The sequence below is a fragment of the Panthera uncia genome, chromosome E1 (genome assembly GCF_023721935.1).
Source record: "Panthera uncia isolate 11264 chromosome E1, Puncia_PCG_1.0, whole genome shotgun sequence".
NCBI classification, from domain to species: domain Eukaryota; kingdom Metazoa; phylum Chordata; class Mammalia; order Carnivora; family Felidae; genus Panthera; species Panthera uncia.
The window spans coordinates 20,964,831-20,982,034 of record NC_064814.1 but is presented as its reverse complement, the minus strand read 5'-3'; the positions used below and the strand labels follow the sequence as shown (position 1 = coordinate 20,982,034).

The 17,204-nt window shown below is 43.3% G+C and overlaps 1 protein-coding gene across 1 annotated transcript in view; it reads right to left on the bottom strand.

Moving 5' to 3' along the window:
* Positions 1 to 225: 225 nt before the first annotated feature.
* The window catches only part of MAP2K6 (mitogen-activated protein kinase kinase 6), a 114,155-nt gene continuing 97,176 nt past the window's right edge, over positions 226 to 17,204 (bottom strand). Inside the window, exons 11-12 of the mRNA XM_049636419.1 lie at positions 9,244 to 9,289; positions 226 to 2,934 (exon numbers count right to left, since the gene is read on the bottom strand). Of these exons, the coding sequence (XP_049492376.1) occupies positions 2,857 to 2,934; positions 9,244 to 9,289 (124 nt within the window). The 3' untranslated portion in view covers positions 226 to 2,856. The remainder of the gene's footprint in view (positions 2,935 to 9,243; positions 9,290 to 17,204) is intronic.

The window sequence follows — 17,204 nt, the reverse complement described above, 5'->3', positions numbered from 1 at the left end:
AAAAGCTAATCAACCAAAGGTAACCACAAACAATAATAATGCTGATGCACAATGAGTGGAGTAATATAGAGGGTCGAGTGACCTGTGTGTATGTACAGGAGACCTTCCAACTTATATCAACTTAAATATGGTTTACACATCTCTCTCTTTATTTTATTTTATTTTTATTTATTTATTTATTTATTTATTTCTTTTTTTTTTTTGGGGGGACAGAGAGAGCCAGAGCATGAACGGGGGAAGGGCAGAGAGAGAGGGAGACACAGAATCGGAAACAGGCTCCAGGCTCCGAGCCATCAGCCCAGAGCCTGACGTGGGGCTCGAACTCACGGACCGCGAGATCGTGACCTGGCTGAAGTCGGACGCTTAACCGACTGCGCCACCCAGGCGCCCCTCTCTCTTTATTTTAAAATTAGTTTAGAACTTATAACACGGTTCACACACACACACACACACACACTCTAGAATTTAGACTCGTAAGTCTAGCAAGCCATTCTACTTGAGCACATAAGATATCTAATCACCATGTTGTACATCATTTCTATGGGGACAACGTATTCCAAGTTCCAAGTCAGTATTCCATGAACACGCCTTCTCTGATGTGGCGTGTGAAATATGCCAATTCCCAGGCCCCGCCCTGGACCAATGAAATCCCAAACTTGGCACAGGCAGTGTTCACCAGCTCCCAGTTGATTCCAGTGTGCATCAGGTTGAGAACCATTGACAAACTCCTTCTCTGTCTCAGTACGATTGTTTTGCAAGTTTGGGCCCTGGGTTCACAAACTGGAGAGGCGAATGCATGAGAACACACTCGGTTAAGAATATTTCTAAGTAGAAACCGCACTGAACAACAGGTATGAGTTGTCTGACTCAGACCAGAACGAGGTTTTGCCTTACATACTCTGCCAAAAGCTGTGACGGAGGGACCTCCGAGTTTTTTACTACTTGTTTTTTTCATTAAACAGATGAAGAAAAGAAGGAATACAGTTGTGATGTTTTTTTCTCTTGGTCTCAACAAGGGAAACCGCCCAATTTAGCAAGGTAGGTGAGAAAGAGAAGGGCCATAATCACTGGGATAATACATTTTTCCTGGCTGGAAGAAGATGAGGAACAGAGGTAGCTTTAAAGAAGATGAAACTACGTTTGATCAAACAGGTATCTCTTGGAACTAGGGGTACAAAGAAGTGTACGGGAGGGCCATACTCACTCTGGGCAACTGCTCTGAGCCAGACAAAAGACAAGAACAAGGGGAAAACGCAGACACAGAAAAACTAATGACTGCATTTCAAAACCTAAAAGGGAAAGAAGAGAAGATTTTCAGGAGGAATAATCTCCATATCTGTGAACTTGAGGCAAAGAAAGAAAGACAGGGAGCTCTCTTCTTCCTCTCTCATCAAAATTCTCCATCGTCGTCCTTCAAGAATAGCCTCATGGAAACCCAACGTCCAAAAGCCATGTTTGCTGGTTATTATCGGTTTACAGCTTCCCTGCATCAATTCACTCACTTTTCATCAAGGAACCTAGAGAACCTAGGGGCATATTTAGTCTTAAGAAAGAGCTTTCACTGCTTTGTCAACCTGCCGGGAACCCATAATGGCACTAGCCTCCTACGGAGTGCTATCCCGTGCTGCTGTGTGCTACTGAAGTGAAATGTGGCCTCAACAACTGGCAATCGGGCCGTCTATTCCTAGGAACTAATTCAACCTTCCCCATTATCTCCTATCCTGTCAAAGAACTTTTATTTTCTTGTATTGCAGCCCTCCCGTCAATAGTAAGGCTTCTTTATTGAACAAGGGGGAAGAAGAGAAGAAAGCAAAGAGCGCATCTTAACACAAAGGCAAACCTTGGGGCTTATGCATTGTAAGGAGGGACAGAAGCAGAAGAAGGCACCAATTCTCAGTGTGGTTTGACATGACATCTCCTCTCAGAACTGACATATATCCTCCTCGCTAAGTAGAGATGTCCACAGAAGCCACTTGGCGGAGCTTGGGACTTATCAAATATACACAGGCACACATGTAGAAGGGTAGATAGGGGATATAAAACTGCATCAGGAATCACATTCCATTAATACCACAAAGGCCAAGAGAACCCAACTCGTGACTCTGAGATGTGACAAAAGTGATTTTATGTTTCCCAAAGTTGGGGAAAGGGTATGACTGGGATACCTCACCACTTCACCTGAAATATGTGGTTACTACCCAGGAGTTGAGCAGAAATCTAAGGACGTGGCAAGCAGCCACAACAGCTGGAACAGGTGTTTTACAAAGAAGAGCTCCTCACTGTTATTGTTATAATACTCTTAAAGATGCATATTAAATAGTTTCCTCTGGACCACAGACACGACTGAACTTAAAAATAAAAGCCCTATAAATATTGCCAACCCAACCTTGCCTCTTGTATCTCCCTCCTTGAATAAAATGGAATCTTTTCAACCAAGCACTTAAACATAAATATTAAAATAATAAGTGGGACAGACTACAGATCTACTTACAATTTCATCACTACGGTAGCACCTTTTGACCAGGGCCAATGCATTCGTTTTATGAAGAACAAGAGAAGTCTGAGAAGCTTAAGGACTCATATGACACATCATTAAATATTTAATCACCTTTTTAAGTCCTAAGCCTTTGCCATATTTCATCCATCTAGACAGTTCATTCTATACTATAGATTCCAAGGCCCCCTTTGGAGGGGAAAAAAAGGAAAAGAAAAGAAAAGAAAATGGGGGAAAACAACCTTCTGAGAGGCAGGATTAAATTATCTCAAGGATGAGTTTCTATTGGTGCTTTCGTGAACCTGCTTCACCCTGTAAACCCACCAATCCACAGGAGGGCCAACCAATTGAGTCCACGGTATTTAGTCTCCAAGAATCAATTTTACAAAAGATGCCACGTCTGTTGCTTTGGATTCGTGTAGGGTGAAAAATGGATGTTGCTGCAAGAGAAAGGAAAAACACATGGTATTAATATTCAGCACTGACAATACATGAGATTAGCAACTTAACAGATGTGTTTGGTAAACAGATTAAAGTACCCCTATTAGGATTAAACTGGACTCTTCCAACCTCTTCCCAAGTCAAGTATACGCCTAGTGATGAGGACATTCTAAAGATAACTTTTATTATAAGCCTCCCATTTTGAGATGTTTCTGCTACAGAGTATTTATCAAGTATATGCCTAGTGATGAGGACATTTTAAAGATAACTTTTATTGTAAGCCTCCCATTTTGATATGTTTCTGCTACAGAGTATTTATTATTTGGAAAATATATGTAATTAGGCTATATAAACTCTACCTATGGTAAAATACAAGGATTGGCAAAGACAGCCCGGACTCTGATTTACAAATAACCCTGTCCCCTACAAAGTAATTTTAGACTGATACAGTGGTAACATAATGAGAAATTTCATAGATTTATGCACACTGATTTCTCAAGAATTGGATAGCAGAAGGAGAAACCAATTTTTGTAGCATAGTAAATGGGCAAAGCATTGCTTTCCCTTGACCCTGGAGAGCTGGTTTGAACTGAAACAGTTAACAAAGCCACTCTCTAAGCCACATCGACAGCCACGAGTTGTACTTATGTCTCTCTTAATGAAGAGTTGATCCATCTGGAAAATAATGCAAACTGCCAAACTCTAGGTATGTGCAGAGAAATTCAACTTGGACATTAAAGATTGAAAAGCAAAAAAAAAAAAAAAAAAAGTCTCTATTCATGCAGCTCAGATTAAGCAAACTTCACAAAAATGCCATAGCAGGGGCGCCTGGGTGGCTCAGTCGGTTAAGCGTCCGACTTCGGCTCAGGTCATGATCTCACGGTCTGTGGGTTCGAGCCCCGCGTCGGGCTCTGTGCTGACAGCTCAGAGCCTGGAGCCTGTTTCGGATTCTGTGTCTCCCTCTTTCTCTGACCCTCCCCTGTTCATGCTCTCTCTCTCTGTCTCAAAAAATAAATAAATGTTAAAAAAAAAAAAAAAAGCCATAGTGAACGCAGGCATAGTGGGTCCAAGAGGCCACACAGTGGAACAATTCTGAAGAAAATGAAGCCATTTTCTCTGCACCAACATGACCCTCCCCCAAAGGCACAATTTTGTTACAGTAAGTTCCCAGGTGTCACATTGGAACCTCACACCTCTAATATAAAGGAGATACATCAACTCACGAACCATAGTTCTAACAGTGGGAAACAGAATCCAACAAACAAACCAAAAAGGACGATTCCTTTGGGTAGAACCTACTGCCAGTGTCATCTTCCACCTGTCAGGTACACCCTCCCCTCCGTCACGGCCACCTCCCTCATTGTCTGGTGGTATTATTTTCAGTGCCTAGTTGAGCCGCTAAATAGGAGTGTTTCTGCACCCAGACATGTAGATGACTCGCTTCGTTTCTCCCTGACTTTGGGGATGTTAGTTTATCACCTTCATGTTGCCCCAGCGGTAGGTTTTCTCACCGTATGTGTTTTAAACCTGACGGCACAGGGCTAGATGAGCCAGCTCTGTGGGGAACTGGATGCCCGCCCATTGAAGGTTTAGGAAGCCATGCAAATGGAAAGAGAACAAAGGAATGAAACCCAAAAGAAGGTAGGTGGTCGCTGGTCAGTATCGTGACTCAAAACACGGAAAAGAGGCTTTCTGCTTTTGCCCATCTAGAAGATACAGGTTGGGTGTTGGCTCAGAGCCTTACCCCCACCATATTAACCAAAGTTCTAGATGCCGGGTCCTGCGTCCTGAGCTCCTTACCCAAATAAATAGCAGAGTTACTTCCGATTACTAACCACTTATGCAGCACACTTACCAAGGGCTTTACCATCATGCTTATTAGCTTTCCCACATCCTCTGACATTTCGAGGTCTCTTAGTGTACTTAAAAGTTTTTACTATCAAAACAGGACATGTCAAACCTCAGATTGTGTCCATGACTACTGCCGATGCCTGCCAGCCCTATCTTGCCTCTGGTTCTGCTCTGCCGGTTAGCTCAGTGAGGGTAGCCTTAGTCTGTGAATGAATCGAACGACCTAAACCGACGTCTTTAAGAAAAAGAGTCCTCAGGCATCTTGTAGCATTCCCAGGCTGGGAAAATGCTGTGAGAGTCAGAGGACAGGGGGAGGGGAGGACAGGCCGGCATGTCAAAATGGAAAGTGTGACTTGCCTTCTTGTGTGGGTTTTGAGGCTGTAAAAGGTTGGGAGACAAGCCAGTCCCTTCTATAAGCAATAGACTAGGAATAGCAAGGCCAGCAACTCGGAGATGAGCAAATGAGGCATCATGGATTCCTCTCCCCAGGCTGCGTTTTTCTAAAAAGGAGCCAGCTACAGCAAGGGAGGACATTGCCAATGGTTGTGCCTGGAGAAAACATGGAGATCCGAGAACACACTACCGGGAGCACTGGGGCGAGCCGCAGTCACCAATGGTCACCATATCTTCTACACAACACCTCGTCCCTCATGACTATCATTTCCTATGGGTTCAATCATCCTTGCTCAGCACTTTGATTCAATCTAGAACTTCCCAGGATATTCAAAGAACATAATCACCTCCCTGGGCAATCATCTGCATCACCTGATTATCATTTCTGGTGCTTCTCATCTGGGATTGGGGGGTCAACAATCAATGTTCCAGGGGCCAAATCTAGCCCACTGCCTATTTGTGAAGTAAAGGTGTACGGGAACACAGCCACACCATCTGTTTACATATTGGATAGAGCTGCTCTCACACTAAAACAATGGAGTTGAATAGCAGCCCACAAAGCCGGAAACATCTCCTATCTAACCCTTTACAGAGCAAGTTGGCTGGTCCCCACTCTAGAGGAACAAACCCTACTGACTCATGTCCCTCAGTGGGAGTTTGAGAGAACAAGGAGATGATGTTGAAGCATGTACACCCTCCATCCAGTTAGGGAAAAAACATGTGAGATTTCTATAAGGGGTACATGTCTGGGTTGGCGCCTTAATTATACTGTCCTTCACCTGGAAAAAGGATTTTTTTCCCCTTTCTTCACCAACTCCTACAATGTAAACAATAGTCTCTCAGCATGTGTTTTCCCAATGCTAAAGTCAAAGAGTTTGGACTCAGATTTTCCATTTAAAAACCTCAATTCCACAGGAAAGCAGGGAGCAGTTATAGCCTTAAAAGGCAAATCCATTTCCAGTCACAAAGGCAAATGCCATAAAAAGAACTGGGGGGGGGGGGGGAGGAAGCACATGACCTTATAACATTAATATGTAGACCATAAAAGACCACAGCATTAGAACATAATGGAAAGGTGGAATTCAACATCACTCGCTCATGTATACGAAGCTAGAACTCAGCATTTTTTTTCCCAAATGTGTTTCACTGAAACCTCTGATAAGAGGCCCCTCGGAAGGGAAAAAAATGTTCTGCATTTTAAACAGGCAGAAATATATAGAAAGTGCTCTTCTTTTTCTGAAAATAGGGACAAACAAGACAACTTTAAAATAGGAGTACAGGCTTCATAAGACACCCCAGAAATCACCCCATGTCCATTGCACTTTATGTGAAATTAATTTTAAAATGCTCGGGAGGTTGCATAAGTATATCCAAAAAGGGTAGCCAGGACTGAAAAGGCCCCCGACTGGCTATTAAAAATATAGCCAGAGAGGAAATGTCCAGCCCAAACAGGTGGTATGCTAAGTTTTCTCAAGCAATTACGCATCCTCTTTCCTCCCTCCACTGTGGGTCACAGTTGAATACAGCCAACAGAATGCTAAGTCCCAGGGGATGCCTTTTTATAGGGGACAATTGCTGCCCCAAGGAGACCACCTTTTCTATTCTGGAACTCTCCCCAGGGTTCTTTTATGGTCCCTCAATCGGAGAATGGTTCAGACTGAAATCAAATTTTAACCAACAGAGCTGAAAATCCATGTGATTGGCTGTGACCATCACCTATTGTGTGGATGGGCTTTCTGTAAGTCTTTCTGGCTTGACATCTCCAAGCTATACTTTTTCTTTCCTCTTTTCCAACTTTACTGGAATAGAATTGGCTTATAGCATCGTGTGAGTTTAAGTGTACAATGTGGCGATTTGGTACATATTTATATATTATGAAATAATCACCACGATAATACCATCCATCACCTCACACAGTTAGCATTCTTTTTTTTGTGTGATGAGAACCTTTAAGATCTAGTCTCCTAGCAACTTTCAAGTATGCAACACAGTATCATTAACGATGCTATTAACTATTAACAGTGCTATGCACATTCCATCCATGTTGCCACAAACAGCAGAATTTTTTTAAGGCTGAATAATATTCCATTGCATGTGTATGTGTGTGTAACAAGTGTTCTTTTCTTTTTTTAATGTTTATTTATTTGAGAGAGAGAGAGAGAGAGAGAGAGAGCGCGCGCATACACAAGTGGGTGAGGGGCAGAGACAGGAAGACACAGAATCTGAAGCAGGTGCCAGGCTCTGAGCTGTCAGCACAGAGCCCGAGGCGGGCTGGAACCCACGAACCATGAGATCATGACCTGAGCTGAAGTCGGATGCCCAACCGACTGAGCCACCTAGGCGCCCCTCGTGTGTTCTTTATCCATTCATGCACTGATGGGCATTTACATTGTTTCTATGCCTTTTGCTACTGTAAATAATGCTGCAGTGAACATGCGGATCCAGATGCTTCCTCAAGATAGTGATTCCGTTGCCTGAGACATTACACCCAGAAGTGAGATGTCTCGATCATACGATATTTCTATTTTTCTTTTTTTGAGGAACCCCCACACTGCTCTCCATACTGGCTGTATTAATCTGCATTCCCAGCAACAGTATGCCAGGGTTCTCTTTTCTCTACCACCTCACCAACACTTGTTTCTTATCTTTTTGGTAACAGTCATTCTAACAGGTGTAGTTTGGATTGGCATTTCCCCAGTGACTAGTGATGATGAGCATCTCTTTGTGTACTTGTTGGCAAAAACCTCGTGGGACTACTTCAAACCAAAACCTTCTGCGCAGCAAAAGAAACAGCCAATGGAAGGAAATGGCAACCTACACAATGGGAGAAAATATTTGCAAACCACGTACCTGATAAGTGGATAATATTCAAAATATATTTTAAAAACTCATACCACTCAATCGCAAAAAAAAAAAAAAAAAAAAAAAAATCTGATTTTTTTTTTTTTTTAAATGGGCAAAGGACCTGAGAAGACATTTTCCCAAAGAAGATATACAAATGGCAGGGGGGCCTGGGTGGCTCAGTCGGCGAAGTGTCCGACTTCGGCTCAGGTCATGATCTTGCGGTTTGTGAGTCCGAGCCCCGCGTCGGGCTCTGTGCTGACAGCTCAGCGCCTGGAGCCTCCTTCAGATTCTGTGTCTCCCTCTCTCTCTGCACCCTCACCCCCTGCTTGCACTCTGTGTGTGTGTCTCTCTCTCAGAAATAAAATAAAAATTAAAAAGAAAAAGAAATGATGTCAGTGTTTGCTCTTATTTCTACCAAACAAAACTTCCTTCCCCCGCTAAAGTTAAAACCTCGATACTTGAAATAAATCTAGGGAATGGTTAATGCAAATTAGCAAATAGTCAGAATTTAATCATTCCCCCCCCCAAATGTGTTTGAACATACAATTAGATAAACGTTCCCAAGTTTAGGTGCTCACCATCTATGCTAAAGAACCATGTGTAATTAGCTCAAACTTGGGAGTTACCACAATTTCAGAGAACCTATTTTTAGACAAAAATTCTGAGATCCTATTCTCACCCCTTCTTTTCATAGTTTGTGCAAATGGTAAGCTGTGAATGCAGAGGTAAGACAATGGAAACTAAGAAGGCTTGGTCTTACTTATTTTCATGCATGTGAAAACCAGAAGGAGAAAACAGTCTATCCCCCCTAAACACTCACCGAAAAGAATTCATCCTAAATATGTTATCAAAACCTGATGAGTTGTCCAGCACTTTTTCCCCTCATTACAGAAATCCTTTAAATCATGCTTTCCTTCATTTATAAGTGGTGGCTCTTGATATCACAAGAACTTGAAAATATAAATTTTTATAGGCATCTAGTGTATATGATAACCAGTTTACCAACGTGGAAAAAATGACGAAGCAAGGCGACCCGCCCCAGGTCATGCTAAAGAAGGATTTAGGAAGCACAAAGGACTCGACTCTTGTTTTCTCGAATTCACTTCCATGTCAATGAACCAGCTCCTCCAACACGGTTGTTTGATTATAATTTAGGTCTTAGTCACTCTACCTTTACTAGCTGTTGGTCAGGACAGGTTTACGCTGGGAACCATACGTACCATAAGTTCTGGATATGTTGGCCGTTCTTTGGAATTCTTCTTCAAGCTTAAAGAAAAAAATTAATCACATTAAAACCTAGGAACCATCTGTATTTTCACTAGCCTAGGACATCAGAACCTGCAGAAGACTAAACGTAGCCAGCTTTAAAATGTATTGAACACATAAATCTCCTGTCTTGACTCCCCCCTTTTGTTACACCTTTAAAATTAGGTTTTAAATCACTGTCGGTGTACCTTAACAGGAAGAAGAGGTGTGCGTGTGTGCGCGCGCACGCGTGTGTGTGTGTGTGTGTGTTTGTGCTGCATCCTTTTGGTACTTTTAAAAAGTATCCTTTTGATACTTTACCAACAACATACAAACTAGCTCTCCTGATCTACAGCCATTATATTCCAAATTACAAATCTACTTTCCTTCAAAAGAGCTTTCACTCACCCCTCCCCCCGGGAAAGAAATTGGCAGGTGTTTCTTACATTACATCTGTTATCTCTTCACTCTCTTCAATGCCTGGTTCTCCTGGCTTCCGGTTCCCTTGAATGTATCATTTGCTTTTATATATTCCTAACCGAACCCACCTAAGATAGAAGCAATACCTCCATGAAATGTCTAAAGTAAGGCTACTTGTCTACAACCTCCTAGCTAATGAAAGAGAAAACACCCTCAGTCAGTGCCTAAGCAGTTTTTCTTCTTAGAAATTCTCTGTGGCCGTGCACGATTGTCCAGTGGCTCCCATTCTGTATATACAACTGCACATATACACAAATGTCTTAATAACATGTGATACCGGAGGCAACAGTAACAACAACAGTAACTTCTTACTGCAGTGAGACCAACCCTTCCCCTCTAGCCTCAACCCACCCCTGTATCCACCCATGGCCTTAAAATAGAAAAAAAGAAAATAAGCAGTTTATTTTGGAGTTGGAATCCCAGGTTACAGAATGAAGAAAAGGAGGATTCTGGAGACTGTGGTTTGCAAGGCAACCTACAGACTCCTCTGCCCACGGGGGCACAAAAGCATACATGAATGGAAAGGAAACTTAGCCTGGCATCGAAGTAACCAAAATGTGACTGATCATTAGGTAGCTGCGATTTGTGCTAATGGATCATTTTGAGCAGATGGGAGCTTATATGTGTGACATGAGCTCTGCTCCTCCCCCAAAGGCTAATAACAACGGGGGGGCCTGGGGGGGAGGCGGGGGGGGGAGGGACAGAGCCATAAGAGAGTGAAGTCACTGAGACGCTTTGAGAAACTGTGGTGTAAAACAAAACGAAATGGGAAAAAAAGAGAGAGAGAGGGAGAAAGCTTTTGAACCAAAACAACTTAAAACAGCCTACCAGTTTATTCCAGGCAATGCTGTGAGTAGAAGCCAGGGAACCTGAGACAGGGTACAGTAGATGTGAGCAGAGAAGTTTCAACCTGGGACTGAGGGCAGATCTAGGACCTAGTGACCTCAGTGACCAGACAACCTATGAGAGAAAGTTTCGTCTCAACTGAGGATAAAAATAAGAGTGGATTAGAAAGAGGAATTATCAACTTTCAAAATCAGGTCGATATGAGAAGGTGTGCCTGAGTGAAATGAATGAGACCTTGGACCCTTGGACTCACTTATGACTTTGTATCTATATCCTTCTGGATCTCTATAGATACATATGTATCCTTCTGTATCTCTATAGATACTTACGTATCTATATCCTGAGGTTCTATAGTGCTTTACTGCCGGTTCTCAAATGCAGGTGATTTTGACCTCTAGGGGATACTTGGCAACCTCTGGAGGCGTTTTATGGTTGATACAACTGGCATCTAATAGGTAGATATTAGATGTGGCCCAGGATATTGTTAAACATCCTATAATGCACAGCACGGTTGCCCACAACAAAGACTGATCCAGTCCAAAAAGTCATTAGGGCTGAGGTTGCAAACCCTTGGGCTACGTGTCCTAGGATATTCCTCCTCACTGCTGCCTTCTCTCTCCTGCTCAGAAATGAAATTCACTTACAAGCAGCCCCAGCTGGCTCATCTGTCCTTTGCACACATTCTCAACACTACCACGTCTCTATCCCCGAACCCCAGAAGCAGAAGTTGTCTTTCTAAGTTCAAGAGCTCGTTCACCTAGATGGAAACACAGGAGGAGGAGTGTGATCCCAGGAGCGTGGCTGATTTGCACACAGACCATAGTGAAAAAACAAAAGGGCTAATGCACAGAAGCCTTGGGTTTTCGGCTACCGTTCAAAGCCAATCAAAAACCAGAAAGTCTTCCCCCAAATCTGAACAATCTAACTTCTGAAAAGCAACAATGAAAAGCACAGATGCAGCATTAAATCCATGCTCGCTAGTCACGAGCTCGATTTCAGGTGTCTCTACTTAGACAGGAATATTAGTCAGCCATCAGGCCAGGACTCTGCATGGACTCTGTTAACATCCTCCTTGAGAACCATCAGCCACCTTCACATCACCAGCTTCCACCGGTCAGCAAGTGAACCAAGGGAATGACAGGAAAGGAAGCTTCTTGTTCAAATGTTAGAACAATGGCCACTTCTACCAACCAGAGATCTTTGTGATGTTGCTGATTTTTGAAGTTCTATTTAGCAGAAAATGACATAAGACTATCTTCTCATCAGGTAGACAGATGTAAATGCTTCCTTTTTTTTTAAGGAGAAATCTTTTTTTTTTTTTTTTTGAGAGAGAGAAAGAGAGAGAGAGAACGTGAGTGGGGGATGGGGAGAGAGAGGGGGGGACAGAGGGATCCAAAGCAGGCTCTGCGCTGACAGCAGCGAGCCCAATGGGGGGCTTGAACTCATGAACCTAGAGATCGTGACCTGAGCCAAAGTGGGACACTCAGCCAACTGAGCCACCCAGGTACCCCCAAGGAGAGATCATTTTAAGTAAGGATGGTTTATCTTTTTACTTCTGGAACAGGTTAAGAAAAATTCTCTAGATTTTTTTTTCTTTCTTTTCGTCTGTATAAAGAAAATGTGGGGAACGTACCCCAAGCTGATGCATCATAAATGTTTAGGATTCCTAAAGCCTCGGGGATTGCTGGCCAATAGGCTATTTCTTGACCTCTGATTAGAAGGCTCACAGTTTCCTGCAATAGCACTACTGTGGAGCATTCATGGAAAATACTTACGTAGCAATCCAGGGCTGTTTACTGAATTAATGTAACTGATGAAACACATTCTCTCCATCTTTTAAACTGAGAGCACTTCAAAACATGGGCTAAGAATAGGAAAATACTCAGGATCAGGTTGGGGGGAGGGAGCAAATTTTCCACGTTTGATAGGAAGTGCTTGAAATCCAGTATAAAATAAGCTCCACCAATTTCTTTTTGGATTGGAGTCAGACTTTGGAATTTTCAAGTGGCTGGTCATGTTCAAGCGTGCAATTAGCTGACTGCTCTAATTCGTCTTCCAAAGGCCACAACACACACTCCTGACCGTAGCTGACACTAAAAAACACCTCCATGCTGTCTTGAGAACTGCTAGCTTGAAGTCTGTGCTGACCAGAGGATTTCTGCCTATTTGAATGCCCTCTGACGGTTTCCAAGAAGGCCTGTGCGGTACGCCCACAGAATAAAAAACACACTGCGCCTCTCAAGCCCATACATTTGTCAGAAGCGAAATAAATATCCGGTGCCTCTATTTTACTCTTCTTCCTGAACAAGTCGGGAACTATATTTGATCGTCTCTGTTTGATGCTAGTCCCTCCGAGTCAGACAGTTTCAACGTCTGGGTGGGTCTCCTCCAACATGCCATCAGGCTGGTCAGCTGGGCACTGAGCCCCTTAAATAGGCCTGAAGGAGAGGCAAAAAGAAGGTCGAGCTGTTTCGGCACCCAGTAGTTGGTTTCCAGAGACTTCCTTCAGTCACCAAACCTGTGCATCGATAGGAAGTGGCTATAGAGAAAAGCGTAAGCCTGCTACGGCTCCCTTTTTCCTTTCGGGATATTCATTTGTTAAGCCTCTGTGGGACTAGGATGTAAAGCTTTTCTATTGGACTTCTGTGTTATGAATCCCCAAGCAAGGCCTCTATGGTCAGCATCACCTACTCCGGGAAAGCTTTAAAAACCCTATGACAAGAGAGCCACGTGTAGGGAAAAAAAGAGGAGGAAATGTCATTCAGTAGTCCTATTTCAGAAGAAGGACAGAAGGGAACGGCGTGTAAGACACCACTGGTTTTTCCTTTAAGTCCATAAAGAACAAATGCCTTAAATTTCTCTCCTCTCCTACCCTTCTGCCCCCACCCTCCCACTCCCTGGAGTGTCTGAGGCTACTGCACAAGAAACACATCGGCTGGGGCTCTGGGCTCTGAATGTAACTTTGGGTGGGGCAGTGATAGCCTGGTGGCACTTTGAGCTACACACCACAGATCAGGATCACGGTCAACTCACAAGCCGTGATCAGAGGAGAGGGGCCGCCAAGATGACCCCCTGGAAGAAGCTGTGCCGTGTAGAGCAGCACTGGGATGTCTTCAAGTGCTCAGTTAGGATTAATCCCAGGAAATATCACAAATACTCTGGCAGATGACCTAAACCAGGAACGATGCAACCTTGCAACCTTTCTCTTCCACTGTGGCATCTAGCCCAAAGACAGAGGTAGGAGATAAAATCCCAGGTGTACCTACCTCGAAATTCGGGACCAATTTTTTACTTCCCAAATCTTACGCCCCTTTCCCCACTTACCACAAAACTTGGGGCTTTCTGAGAAGTCGTGAAGGATCATTGCCTGACTATGCCATTAAAATACAAAAACACACATGGAGGTCACTCCAAAAAGGGTCCTTTCATGAAAAGGTATCTCAACACACGGCTGTGTAGATAGGGAATTACAGGAACTGCTATGAAAGGGACTTACACTCAGGCTGCATCCTTTTCTTCATCAAGAAATAGAAAGGGGGTGCTCGTCAATCACCTCTGCATTCTTTCTACTCAGCCCCAGATCAAATTTAAAACTGTCAGTGAGAAAACAAGTGAAATACCTAGTTTGCTGCTGGGGCAGGTGTGTATCTGTAAGCTAATGCGTAGAAAATGAAATGGCTTCCAGCAAGATCTAAGCCATTCATAAAAGCTTTAAAAAAAAAAAAAATCAGCACCGTCTCTTGAAGCATTAGACAACTTTTCCAACTTGGTTGATCTCAAAATAATGTTCACACTGAAGGGGTACCAAAGAAAATATACTGGTAGTTTATGGAAGGCAAAAAACTATTGACCCGGATTCTGAAACAGAAGGGTCTATACTCTTTTTTTTTTTAATATTTATTTTTGAGAGAGAGAGAGAGAGAGACAGACAAAGCACGAGTGGTGGGGAGGGGCAGAGAGAGCGGGAGACACAGAATCCGAAGCAGGCTCCAGGCTCTGAGCCATCAGCACAGAGCCCAACATGGGGCTTGAACCCACGAACAGTGAGATCATGACCTGAGCTGAAGTCAGATGCATAACTGACTGAGCCACTCGGGCGCCCCAGAAGGGTCTATACTCTTAAAGAAAATCCAAGTGAGGATCATTAAGAATGCTCATAAAATTCAGAATTAATTCTCTTCTTCTTTCCAATTCTCCTAACAACAAAAATGACTCGCTATTTTACACAACTGATATTCTTAAATATCAGGTTCTATAGGGACAGCAACACTGAAGGTTTGAGGAACTTCTTCTTTGAAAACTTCAAAGTTCAAGTGATTCAAGTTTTGTTTCTATTGCATATATACATATGCATATATAGTGTATTATGCGTTACGTATATATATGTATATAAATAGTATATATATATATATATATGCATATTATATATACATATATATATTAGTAACCCCCTTAAGCAAGCCAGCCTGGCTGACATGAATATGAGTAAAAGGACACAGAATTAACAGCATTAACAGAGCTAATGGTTCCAGGAAAGCTAGAAAATGTCTATGGCTCAAAGTTTTTAAATTAATGAACTATGGTAGCTGAGACTAAAATTGACAGAAAATGAGAGGGGAACAGAGGCCTCAGAGGCCAGCCGGAAGATACTGGCAATGATTTTAGGAGTGTAGGGTAGGCACAGGGTTGTCACCCTACAAAGCACAATAATAAAGTATCTGGATTGTCCTCGTATGTGTGTGCACCTGTTAAAATTAGAAAGCATTATTTCAAGGTTCTCATTTTTTACATGTCCATTAAAAAAAAAAAAAAGCTTTAATGCTTTGAATCTTCAGGGGGAAATTCTACATCAGAGGAAAAAAATACTCTAGTGAAAGAAAAAGCAACTGATTTTTTTTTAAAATAAATTATAGAAGAAAAACAGTTCCTGAAAAGGAAGCAGTTGATAATCAGGTCCACAGACCACAGGTCAAAATTAGGGGCCCTCACCCCAGCTGTATAGTGGAAAGATTTGAACATTTGAACATTTGAAAACTATTGAGATTCGGGACCCTCTCCCGACCAATGAAGTCAGAACGTCTGCGCGTATGCCTAAGCGACAGTACATTTGAAAGTTCTCTCGCGTCTTATAAATGAACAGCCAACGTTAACAGCTACTGCATTAAACTGGTGATTCTCAAAAGGCAGCTCAGCTTTCTTAAACTTTTCACATCAGCCTTGTTCTTACCAAGTTTTCCAAAGTACCCAGAATCCTGGGGAAAGGGGGACAGGCAGCCGAAAGGTTATAGGGAGGATAGTTTGAAAAGCCTTCCCTAGATAAGATGCTTTCCCTTTACCGCTCCTCTTGAGAACTACTGGTCTGAACTATCCAACGCGACTCACTCCCTTTTCCTAGGTGATCTTTAGACGTTTGGGGATAAGGAAAAAGAAAAACAGCAACAACAACGACAACAAAAACAAATGTTTGAATCCAGAAGGCAGGACCATGGGCCCATCTCAACCTGGCCAGTATGCCACCATATCCAGCACATTTGCTCAAGGAAAGCTCAGAGGAGGATACACCTCAGTAGCCCAGAGGAAGTACCAGTAAGAGGCATCTAACAACACCCCGTGCCCACTGCTCCAGCCCCTCTCTAGCCATTCAGCCAAAACTCAAACAAAAATGAGCAACGGTGGGCCGGCCTCATACGTCATCAGGGCCAAAGACCAGGGGTGACACGGGGACTGGGGCTAACCAGAAGTCCAAGAGGCCTTAGTTTCACAAACAACAGACGGTTGCTTTGTCTCATTGTGTTTCCCGATAAAAGCTGCATTCAGAACGCTTCTTCCAAAGAGCGTGGAGGCCAAGGAATGATAACATTGAGGAGCTGCGCTGTGAAACAGCCTCCAGAGGCCCAGCTCCTTCCTCAGAGGGAGCAGCCAGGGTCACTCCTCTCCCAGGGTCACAGCTGGGCTTGTCACTGTCTGCTTCTGCAGATAGGATGCCCATATCAACGAGCTCCATTTTGTGCTTTCCTTTTGTTCTTCTCCTCCTCTTCCAGGAGCACTTGCAATGGTCCTTAGGATGAGGTTATACCAGGCAGTCTGGTCACCAGGCAGAGAGGAGAAAACCATGCCCTCTCCCACTTTCCTCAATCCCACTGACAATTTCCAGGAAAATAAAACGTACATTGTTAGCAGGACTCCTTCCATCTTCCCTCTCCAACTTGGATTGGATTCCCTCCTCAGACCCCCCAGTACTGTCCATTGTACCCTCACAGGCAAGGATATCCCCCATTAACAAGTACTGTGTAGAAGGCAGCCTAGAAGGCACGAGAACTACTCTACAAGACGTATAGGTAACTAAGTCACACTCTCCAACTCTCTACTGCCTGCTCATCCAAAGTAATTCTTTGCATCTAATCTACTCCCCAGCTCTAATCCTCCAATGGTCTGGCCACTGTTCTCTTAACACTCTAATCAACCTCAAATAGCCTATAGCTCTCATAAAGGAGTTTCTCACTTTTGTGACAGGAAGCATGCTATGTTTTCTGCTTGGAATACCTTTCCCTTCCCTACTTCCCTCACCCCTTGGAAAACCCTCATGTCGTCTTCAGATCAGGATCTATCT